At 37.5% G+C, this 12,390-nt stretch overlaps 1 protein-coding gene across 3 annotated transcripts in view; it reads right to left on the minus strand.

Moving 5' to 3' along the window:
• SLIT3 (slit guidance ligand 3) overlaps window positions 1–12,390 on the minus strand; it is a 474,748-nt gene that overhangs the window by 162,980 nt on the left and 299,378 nt on the right. For all 3 annotated transcript variants that reach the window (XM_052684870.1, XM_052684871.1, XM_052684872.1), the window contains one exon: window positions 1,341–1,482. In XM_052684870.1, coding sequence (XP_052540830.1) covers window positions 1,341–1,482 — 142 coding nt within the window. The remainder of the gene's footprint in view (window positions 1–1,340; window positions 1,483–12,390) is intronic.

Genomic DNA, 12,390 nt, shown 5'->3' on the forward strand with positions numbered 1-12,390 from the left:
TTGAAAACAAGATTAAACTCTGACTTTTCTTAGCACACTGAACAAAATTCATATTTTTAGGATATTTTTAAGCTAACTTACATAGATAGAAAATCAAGTATTACACGTGCATTTTATATGCAACAATGTAAGCAGACACCAGCACAACAAATACATTCTGAATTTTATCAGGAGGCAACTAAACAGGCATTCAGAACAGCTTGTGCATGGGTTTATACTTCCTGTAAATGTTTTAAGGACTGTACATACATGCTCAACAATGGTAATTTTAAGATGTTTATTTTCTGCATTCACTGTGCTAATATTTTATACCCCAATAGGAAATAATCAAGCATAGTAATCCACTTCTAATTGTTATGCTGAGATAATAATCCAAACAATTTTGAGGAGAAAAATAATAAAAGCAACTGATGAAGTCAGAGGAACAGTACTGTAGAGCAGATCATCAACAAGCTATGTAGCACATTGCCTTCACTGGCCATAACCCCTACATTCCTGGCAGTCATAACAATGGAATTGCTTATGTGTAGCCTCACCAATTTATCCTTTATTCCACTGAATTTTGCAATGCAGCAGTTTTTCTACAGCAATTAAAAGCTGCCCACTGACAAAAATATTTAGATCCATACTATGTAGTCTGTAAAAGCTGGTTGGATATTGGTAATCACTGCACTACAACCTCCTAAACAGGAAAAGAACTGATCTGCATTCCTTACGGACTAAACAAAAGCAATTTAGTTTTCTCTAATAGTATTTCAGGATCATGGCAGAAGCTATGAACACAAAAATAGATGATTACAAATCTTAAAAGTGGTACAAAGAAACAAGTCTGCATTTGATCTTTCAACACACAATTAAGAAAAATGTTAAAGAATTGGGAGTAATGAAATGTGGCATACCAGAAATTGGAGGGACAATCTGTTCTGATGTCATATCTCACCTCTTTACAAATGCAACCTGTCAAATTGACATGAAATCCCTCCACTTCTTGGGGAATCCACCAACAAAAGATAAAACAATCTGACTTGACGAAAACAAAAAGGGACTGAGTTTTTTATGAGTATACAACTGTAATCCCAGACTTGTGAGATGTAAACAGTCTTCACACAATGTGACAGGAACTTCACCTTCTTGCGAGGTAGGGAACTTCAAGCAGAATCTTAATATATATCAATGAATGGTTTGAGCCCTTAATCAAAAGAGTGTAGGCAAAGAGGACAAGTACCATAATCAGCTATCTACTCAGAACACAGGTTTCAAAACACATGACTTTCCTTCACATTACAAGGATTAAAAATGGAGAGAAATGACAAAGAATGATGCACTGCACTGGCACTTACATTTCCCAAATGTCCTCCGGTAGGTTAGCTGGAATTTCTGTTAAGCCCCTTCCTCGACAATCCACTACATTGTTGCTGCAGGTGCAGGCAGATGGGCAAGTGATGGAACTGGCACTGCATGATGGTGGTTCAGACTGGGAACCTGTGACATAATGAAATCATTACATGTTAGTTTTGAAAAATGACTGCCTGAGATTTTGACAATAAACTACATCAGCCTCCAAGTTTTCCAGATCCTTCTATCATATTAAGTAATGATGTATTTGGATTCAGTGAATATAATGTGCTATAAATTAACTGTCGAGAAAATATATAAAAGGTTACTGTGTTCTTCTTCCTCGGTCTCTATTCAATCTGTTTTTCTTCCCAGACAATTCTTTGGTTCCCTCTACAATCAACCAAATTAATTTATTCAAAGCTTTAGAAAATAAGCCTGAAGATCAAGGAGCATCTCCAAAAGTTGTCTCTGCCTAGAAGTTTCCACTACGCCAACTTTTACATAGTGAGAGAAGAATGTCATCAACAATTACTTATGTTTTTGAAATGATGTGAGCTGTTACGGATCAAAGACTAGACATAGAAAGCTAGTTTTCTCAAGATAAGACAATGCAGATAATGGAAACACACAGAGAATTACAAAACATAAGTTCTACACTTCATATCCCTGCTCAATCTAATAATTTCTTGGAAAGATAAGAAACTGGAAAGCAAATGTTTAGCATGAGGATATTGTTCTATATACATTCTGATCAGTTCATTAGATTCAAGTTTAATTGTCAATAACATTTTTAAAACTGTAGCAATAATACCAATTTTTTTGTGTTTATGATTCTTACATCTAAAATTTTTTAAATTTTAATATACACACACACACAAAGAAGAAGCTTTTGCCACACTAATTAATTTTATCAAGATGAAACAGTTGCTGATGTAATCATGGTAAGTTACATTTCCAAGCTGCATATAACAAAAGAAACCTCAAGTATCTTTTCGGGCTGTGACCAGACAGAGAGGACTGAATACAAATGCTTGTGGTGATGAGATGTGACAAAATGCTATGAGAAATCAGAAAAACTGGTACTTTCCTAAATTATGTAGATTACAATCACCCTAACCGTGGTATCACAAATAATGTGAAAACATGGCAAGCTCCACGCAGTGCCTGGGGATTGTCTTGGAAAAGGCACATGACGGACACTTTCATAAAATGTAACTGCAGGGTATATTATTATGTCAATTAAAATGCTTTATGTACGCATACACATTGCAACATTCTTACAAACTCTGTTGATTTATGCCTAAATACCCTCTGGTTTACCCCTTAATTGTGCACAGCAAAGTCAACTCATTGTAAAGCAAATATACATATGCATATATTTGTCAAAATCTGAATAAGACATAAACATCTGATAAGTAGCCAAGATATTTGGAAAACATAATATGTAAGAACTGCTTTTGAAGAGTGGCAGCTAGAAGGCTTTTTGCACCTGGGGAAGAACAAGATCTTATAACACTGCTGGCTCAGATGTTGCTGGCAGACTATCTACCGTTTTCTGAAATGCTGCTTGTGACAATACCAGAAGCAAAGCTGGTCCCAGCGTGTGTTCCTGGAAGAGCAAGAAGCCCCAGGCAGCCCGGTCTAGGGGGTAGCAACCCTGCCCACAGCAATGGGTTGGAACTAGATGAGCTTTAAGGTCCTTTCCAGCTAAGGCATTCTGTGATTTCAATTTTGTAAGAAATGCTGCAGAATTGTGGTACTGTGTTTGAAATTTCTTTTTAATGTATCATCAGTGGACTTACAGTCAGGACAGCAAAAAAAAAAAGTTAAGTTTCAAAGCACTGTATGTTTTAAATATATCTTTTTTCTGATGCTGATCAGAGCTGTGAGTGACTCTTGTTTGGCAAACCAGCCCTCAGAACTCCAGTTCAGGAGTCTAAAAATTGGATTTTCAATGGTAGTGACCATCTTAAAAAAAATGAATGTCAGACGACATCTGTGGTATGGGCAGGAGTCACATTCATCCTCCATGAGAGTGTGGAGCTTTCATCATGAGATGATGCCTTCTCTTTGCTAAAATACCCTGCTGCATCCACAATCCACTTTCCAACTTTTCTGACAGCTACAGATAAGCAGTTTACAAGCAACAGCCTTTATCTCAACACACAGATGGTTTGAATTCTAGAACAGCTTCACCCTGCAGAACCAGTTAGGCAAAAACAGAGTATAAAAATAATTGAGTAGTGTAATTAAAATCTAAATTCTAGTGCATATGCTCAAGGAATCAACTTCATATTTTTTATCAGACAACCTGAACACTGACAAGTTTCAGTTCCAAAATGTTAATAGACACTGTCTTAACACAGTCCAAATATGTGAGCATGTGTGTAATACAGTGCTTAAGTTCTAGCTACTTGAATAAAAAAATCCCTAAGCTTCACTAGTTAAAAACATACATGTAGAGCAGACAAGACAAGCATCTCTACTGGGCCTGTCTTCTGGCCATAAAAATGCAGGGCAGACATATCATCATTGTGAATTAATAGAATTCCTTCAAAAATTAATGGAGCTCTGCTGCATATCACCAAAAGCACTGCCAGCTCTGCCTTTCACCATGTCCAAGGTTTCTGTAAGATTTTAACTGTGAATGCTTCCAGAAGTGGATTACAGCATTTCAGAATGCACACCAGCCTCTGCTATCCCCACACAGGAACAGGAGGTCTGCTTTTACAACCTCACCACACAATTTTTACTTGTTTTCTTTGTCTGTCTACATTGCGGTGTGATGTCCAAAACAAAAGGAACAATGAAAAGCGCAAACAAAACACATCAAGCCTTTCCAGACTGGGAGAAATGCTCAGAGTGGGAAGGAACACTTCAGAACAACCCTCGCTCTCCAGAAGGCAAAAGGAAAATTGGCAGCAAGGTCAAGTCTTCTACACAACTTCTATCACACACAATGGCTATGCTTGCTGAACAGATTAGTAAAGAGGAAAAGGCATTTTGCAGTTATACCACTACAACACACTGCTGCGGGTTACAGAAGCTTTAATAAACTCCCTTTTCATCAGGGCACAATGTCAAGAAAACCCTGAATTACTGCCAGTTGGAGTTTTAAGAGACTGTTCCCAACTCTGCTGTATTTAAATCAGTATCTAGTACAAGACTCAGTGGAGCTCAGCTCATCACCTCCACATTTTGTGCACCACGGTACTGCCGAGCGCTGTGTACTAATGGAACACTTTGAAAGGAGCTTATTATATTAGATGCTCTGAAAAGCATGACAAAACAACAGAAAAACCAATCTTCCTTACACAGAAAACAAGTAGCATCAGTGACAAGGCGCTAATGAACGTCCCATTACAGTATCTCAGAACTTTCCAGAGAATGTTTGAATGGAAAGGTGATAAGCTAAGCTATTTCTGCTGGCTGCTGCACCTTCCACATCCTCTCCAAACAAGGACCTGACACATCGCTGACTGAAGCCACTGGGAGTCCTTTAATTTATCCTGCATTTGGAGTAAGAGCATTTACTTCTGCTTTTCCACTAGGAAAGAGGAACTGCGTTGTGAACAAAATTCTGATCTTGGGCTACTGTGTAAAACCAAAGCAAACCAAAAGCAAAGCCACCAATTAGTTAGCCATAGAGATACACTGAGCCAAAAGAAAGACAGAAAGCCATATACCAAGTTTATTCCTAGTGCATGTGGAGCTGAAATTGGATGGTAAAATAGCACTGGAGATGTATAATGTTACAGGATCTAACTTCTGCTGAAAAAAGTGAAGCAAAAAGTGAAGGAAGGCTGTGTTTATGTGGCTCTATTTCTGACATATAATGAGTGATTCCTTTTATTTATTTATTTATCTATTTAAACTCTACTTTAAAAAGCATGGAAAAATGACTGTTTTTATAAACTTAATTTCTTATTATAAACCTGAATTCTTGGAGAGCCCGAAAATATCCAGTGCTCCTGTCACTGCTCACTCACATTTTATGCTCAATGTAAAAATACTTTGATCCATACTGAATGCAACCCTGTACTGTCAGTGAAATTCCTCCTTCACAAGCAAAAATACATCTACATTGTAGACTTCTGAACATTTTAGCAGAATAAAAAGTCTTTATGAACAAACTGTCAATTCGTAGCATCCAATGGTTTTATTAATGTTTTCCTTTTGCAAAGGACAAAATACGTATTATGGATGCACACTGAGCAGGGATCTAGCACCTATTACATCAGCTTTTACTAAATCATTAAGCTGATAAAGAAAAGGTCTCTTTAATAATGTTGTAAACAGTATTTAGTATTTTATTTAGCTGATTCCATTAAATTAGGATCTTGGCTTAGCTACACAGTAGATCTATAGAATTAAAGCACCAAAAAATCTAAGAGAGTTTAATTAATGTTTGTATACGCGTAGAGAGATGGTGAAAAACAAGTCTATGTAGGCTATGGAGTTTGAAGTTCAGAAAATTAAAATTTGGATTTGAATTCCATAGCTACTAGAGAATGAGAATAATGACGTATTGAGGACCCCAATGTAATAAGAAGAATATCTGAAATCTAAAAGTGCATTTTCTTTTTGCTGCCAATACTTCCTGAAAAGAAAAGACCTGGGAAAATCATAAGTATTTCAGGATTCCTGTTTATGTTCTTCACAGCTGTGGTGGAAACAGCAACGGACAAATCAGCTGCATTTATGCCATCTCCTTCCCAAAGGTCTCGCTGTCACCTTATCATTTCAGACTTTTGTTTCTCAGTTTCACACAAGCACTAATTCAGCATCTTAGCTATATTTTTCCCTAATTCTTAAAAATCATCAACACAATTATACATGTTGTTATATAAAAGTTACCCAATCAGAATATGGAAGCTAGAATAGGAACCCCATCAACAAAAATTACTATGCCTTTTGTGCTTGATATAATGGATGGCAGTCTTCATGAGTAGGGTAGTTGATATTTGGCATTTCATCAGCCTGCAATGCTTTACGTTACAGTTTCATACTTCAGGTTAGAGAGAGATGGGTAGAGGCTCAGAACTCTGCAGTTTATGGAGGAATTAAGTACTCTTTTCAAATAAGTGTCTCATTGGCCTCTAGCCTTTTAAGAGCAGCAAACAGACTGATATTACAATTAGCACAGAATGATTATGGAGTAGAAATGAGGAGTTTAAATGTCACTAGGATTTAAAATAAATTTTGCAATGACTAAATAAACTAAATCTCATTAGCACTGACACCCATTTATGGCACGCTAAGTAGTATGCTTTGTTACCTCCTCACCTATCCAATGCCTTTGCAGCAGCTCTCTTCTATCAGAAAAATTCTAGTTATTAGTAAAAAAGTATTGATGGATTTCAAGAAAATCTGACAGGATTTAATGGTTAGAAGTCTGTGGTGACTTTAAATCCTTTTAAGTATGGCAGACATGAAACTATTGATCAATAAACAAAACAGTACAAGTACCCAGATCTGTGGGTATGTTATGACCTTTTGTGGTGTAATTAAATAGCTTATTACAATACTGAGACATCTGAAATCAATCACTACTACATGAGCTTTCACTGTGCTTCACTAACAAAACCTCAAAAAGATACCTAAAACAGATGTATTGCTTTGAATGGTGCTTATAACCCAGCATTCAAATACAACTGAACATGCACAGTCCTGCAGAGAGATATGAGAAAGACAATCACAACTATCTCCAATTTTCTCCTTCTTTAACAATGGCAAATACCCCATAATGGAGGAAAAAACTGTATGCTTATTCTATAGAAATGCACAGTAAATGGTTTATGAAAATATTTTCATCCTTGGTTCAACAGATTTTCACTGAGCACAGCATTAAGAATTTATGATTAGTGACTTAGGCCTCAACTGACAATGTTACTACCACCAACTTCACTGTCTGCAGAAAATTGCTTGTTATGAATATTCATTATCTGATTCAAGTTCACTGTTTTGTTGAATATTCCCAAACAGTAAGTTTATCTGTTAAAAATTCATGGCAAGAGAATGTAACTCTTCTGTAGGCACACTCAGTACTAATTGGTTTACAAATAAATATTGAATAATAAAGAAGAAAATATCTAAAGGAAGTGAAAGGAAGGCATGGTGTAATAAGCAAAGCCTATTTTATTCTACAGAAGTCCTATTTTGAACGTTTTGAGATGCCCTGATAAAGTGAGACCTCTGAAAATAGACCTCACATCACAGTGTCGTACCCTAAAAACACTATTTGCAATTATTTCATTAACGATGATAACCCCCAAATTGCATGCAGTATTTCTAAATGAAATGAAATACAGTAGACCAAAGAAGCAAGTTCACCTGCAACAACCGAAGTCTAATGGGTAATTTGTTCTTCTGAAGGATTAACAAAACTGCGACAGAATCTGTCAGACAATTGAAGTCATTGCAAAACTGTGACAAAACTGTTCTTCTGTTCTTTGAATATCTTTCTCCATCCTGGCAACGCAGACCTACTTTGCTAACAGCAGCCAGAACTTGCCTTTCTGACTATCACGCCCTGAGGAAAGCTGCTAGCATGTATTTGGTTCTCTGGGTTTGTACAGATAGGTTTCTGTAGGGCTCCCCAGCACCTTGCTGCTGCTGTGACCTGTGCCACAGCTCATGGTATCCACCCAACTCAGCACTGAGCATCATGGTGCACTTCCACTGAATACCAAAACAGCGTTACTGCACTACTAATATAACAAGCCAGTATTTCTCGACATAAACATGAAACCTAATCACATTATTATTCTTAGAGCAACAGCTCAAAAGCCAAGTGGATGAATAACTATACCTGAATCTGCTAGTTTTAAACAAGCATTTAAGAACTACACATACTGCTCTGGGGAAAGAGAATTCCAGAACAGGGGTAGTCATACTAAAAAGGTACAGACATAATTGTGTAACTGTAAAACTAAATTCATTGTAATTTAAAGCCAATTTTAAGCTTTGGTCTTCAAAGATATATTAAGTGCCCGAATAAATATGAATTTTACCCTCAGATTTGCATCAATAACACCATATGTGACATCTTGCTCATGAAGCAATGCAAGTAGATTCTTAGAGTATAAACTCATGTAAATGCTAATGCTACGGTAAATTTAAGTTGGTAATGGGGAACTCGGTGTAATCAGACAACAAACTCAGGTAAACAGTGATGAGTATCTCTGCAAACCTCCTGCAGGTTCTCACTTCTAGAGCAGCTAATGAATGCATGGTATTGAAATGTTTCTTTAAACTAGATCTAAAGTTAGTTTGTGCTGCCAAATTATAACAGGAGATAAAAATTCAATCAGAGTTCCACAAAAAGCTTCTAAGAATATTCAAAGCTTTTGCTTTGTTTGTTTTTTTTTTCCCAAAAGGCTTTAGAAGTCATACAGTACTGAAAGTTCTGCAGAGACCCCATTGTAAAGAGCAGTTACTGTATTTCTGTTGGTCATAAAAAACCTAAAACAACAGTGATAAAAAAAGATGATATTTCTCTAATACAACTCACTCTTTGGGAAAGAGATGAAAACCAAACAAAATGCTTCAGATCACATCTAAAAGCAATAAAACAGCTGTACAATCAGGATGTCCACAAGGCAAAAGATGAGAATTGATACACACACAGAAAAAGGCCTCCTCTTCCTACCTTGTTCAGCTTCTTGTGACCACTAAGCCTAAGGGCCATTAGCAACCCTACTCTGCAAGATCTGGGGTATGCTGCATGGGCAGAAATCACCCTGTTCCCTCAGGAGCAGTAACTGCTGCCCTGCGCTGGCACAGCTTGAATCACTAGGAAACATTCCTCCCTGCTTTTTAGTTTCCAGGAAGCACCAGTCTTCCATGCTGGCAGTACCTCTACATCCCATGCTGAAAGAAACAGACCCACTGCTAATTATGCAGATATACCATTGTGCAGCTTTTTCAAATAGGAACAGATGGGGAGGAGTTCCCCTCTCCACACACTTTTCCTTTGGCATCTTCTGAATGTTCTCATTAAGACACTAAGCTTGAGGAGTGATATTTTATTAGTTACTCATTGTTGGTTTTCCCCTCAACAATATGCTATGAAGTTATTAAGAGTAAGATGGAGAAAGACAGACCATTGAGTTTTGTGTTCTGGGCCAGACAGTAACAGCTATATTTTAAGACCATTTGACCTCACCTAAACAAATAAATCTGCTTCCTCCTTCCAGCTTCACGTCTGCATGAAGCAACAGGAAGCTAGCATATTTTCATTATTTTGTATCTCAGCTGCAGTTTCAGAGTATAATACAGAAACTAGACCTTCAACCAAGATTTGGATCTATCCAGTATTTTCTTAAATTCAGTATCAGTTTATTTAGACAAAAATCACTGTACATTTGGTTCTTCATTACTTCCTTGCCTCAGCTTCAGTCTGATGCAATTCTTAGTGAACTTTCACTGATTTAATGCAAAATTAAGAAATAAGGTGCTACCGATGGTGTGACTTCATGAACCCTCTATTTCAGTTTGCAAAGCTTTACAGATGTGCTAATGTGAGCGAGAAAAAACTACATGACCCAACATAACTGATCAAGATGTAGATTAATTTCAGTGTCAAGTAGAGCAGGTAGAAGAAAAATCAAGGAGCGATAATATAGCTCACGAGAGAGCAAAATGAAATAAAAACATTATCCTAAGGGAGCTTTGGAGAGAGGGAGCAGAGAAGGACAAATAGACAGAGAGAAAGAGCAAAGAAAGAGGCCGTGAAACATGGCAAGGAAACATGGTTTGATCCAAGCAAAGACTGGAAGGCTCTGAGTTTTACTGAGGATATGGCAGCACACACACAGATGCTTCTCTGAGAGTTAAGGGAATATAAAAAGTTCCCAGGCATCACAGTGCAGGTAGTATTTCAACTGTCATCAAATCCTTGCTCCCCTCTCTCTTGTCACAGCAACATGGAAGTGAATTGCAAGGTTGTAGTGAAGAGAGAGAGTGGAGATACGTCTTCTCCCATTTGCAGCTCATCAGCTAGACACTCACACTCTGGTGCCAGGTTAGCCCCTTCCACAACATTCTGGCTTTTTTTTTAGGAGCTGCAGAACCACACACTTCTCAGAGTTCTTCGAATCAAAGCGGCTGCATGGGGCAAGAGCATGCTTGAAGATTTCTTTGGAAACATAACAAAAAGTTATGTCAGGTCATGTAGTGTTTTCTCACTCACATTAGCACATCTGTAAAGCTTTGCAAACTGAAGTAGAGGGGTTCATGAAGTCACACCATCGGTAGCACCTTATTTCTTAATTTTGCTTTTAAGGCCCAGATGCAGGCAGGCTGTTCTGTCAGGGTGGCTCTGGAGGAGAGGTTCCAGTACAAAGAGGCGACAGCTTGCTGAAGAGCCAGCCAGAGCACTCTGGTGGGCGACGGGACTGCCAGAAGTACGCGGTGCTCTCCCCAGTGCTGAGAGGCCAGCCAGCCCCAACCCTGCTCCCTTCTGTTAATGACCCTTCCCCTGCTTCCTCAGAAACACAAATCCAATTAGACATATTTGCAAACCTTTCTCCAGGCAACTGCACATTATTTAATCCTACACATTAACCTACAGTTCTCAGTCAAATGCTCATGGGCACGAACAAGTGAGATCTGGAATAGCTTTTCTACTAGTCACCACTTGCCTGCAAGTGCCATTTGAATTAATATTTTTATAATTTACATTCTCAAGCCAACCAGTATTTTTTGAAAAAAATTAGCTGCAGTTTACACAGTTTTCACATATTGGCAAATATCTCTGATTTCAGCAGTGTTATGTTGACAGACCTTGAACGCAATGCTAATAAACCTGACTGTACAGGACAGACAGCACTGTATCCAGAAGGAAACAAGAAATTTGGGTTCTAGGTATAATACATCTCTGTCAGTGTTTCACCTCTTCTTTTCCACTTTACATTATTCCTTGCTTTGAAGCATTCAAAATTTGTTTCAGAAGCAGTGTGTGTCATAAAAGGATTTAAGAAAAAAGTATTTTTGCACAGGATTCAACGAAAAGCCAGGAGTTGTTGAACAGGGTTACTTTTCTACCTTTCCTACATTGTCTTATTCTCTTCTTTCTACTCTGAAATATGCAGCAGTACAAGCTCTGAACGGGAGTACTCTGATAAAGCCCATTTTATAGTGGAGGAAAAGTTGAGATTTTTCTTCTTCTGTAATGTATTCCCACTGCCATAAAAATACAAGTACTTGAAATTCTGAGCATGTATTAAAACAAAGTAGTTCAGTACACTGTATTTCAGCACTTTGTAAGTATGATGCAAAGAAGCTTTCACTGCCAGCTAGAGGGTAGTTACAGTGATTCATATAATCTTAAACTGTATAAAGTTCCTTTGCAGAGGGACAAGTTCAGTCCACCATTCACCTCCTGTTCTAGTGTGACTTCATAGTCAAACAGGAATAAATGAAGCTGTAAAATCAGCAGTAAGACCTGTAATAAGGAGCAGAGAAGATTTATAATCTCTTTAAACATGTAGGTTTTTTTGTGAAAGCAGCAGATACTGAGTTCTCTGCTAAATCTTGCACTAAAACAAGCTCTTCAAATGTACTGCTTTACCAGACTGTATGATTTCCCAGATGAAGGCTAAGGCATACAGTGTATGAACAGACTCACTGGAAGTTTCTTTAATTTTTATTAATTTATGCTTTAATAAAAAGCAAGACAATTTTGAGAGTTCTCTCTTAGATTCTTGGTCCAACATGCAGCTGTTAAATAATCTTTTTTTCTTTTGGAAGTTAAAGGCTGCACAGAAAACTCCATTTTGATGAGTTCTGTCCATGTTAGATTTCACGTTCAGCGATTATTATCTCCTCTCCTGATTTAAACCAATTTTCTTTCAGATCACTAAATCATAAATCCAAATAACTGAACTCACTCTCCATCTGAAACTTCATTTTGTAAGACAGACATGCTCTAGTTACATCTTTGGTAAAATGAGATTCTGCTAATAGCTCAATCAATTATCCCCTTATTTTTATCCTTTCTCTGCCAAGATTGTCAGATCTCTAGGTTTTTCTTTTTGCTAAGCTTTTGAT

The sequence above is a fragment of the Tympanuchus pallidicinctus genome, unplaced genomic scaffold, assembly GCF_026119805.1.
Source record: "Tympanuchus pallidicinctus isolate F22 unplaced genomic scaffold, pur_lepc_1.0 scaffold21, whole genome shotgun sequence".
Taxonomy (NCBI): domain Eukaryota; kingdom Metazoa; phylum Chordata; class Aves; order Galliformes; family Phasianidae; genus Tympanuchus; species Tympanuchus pallidicinctus.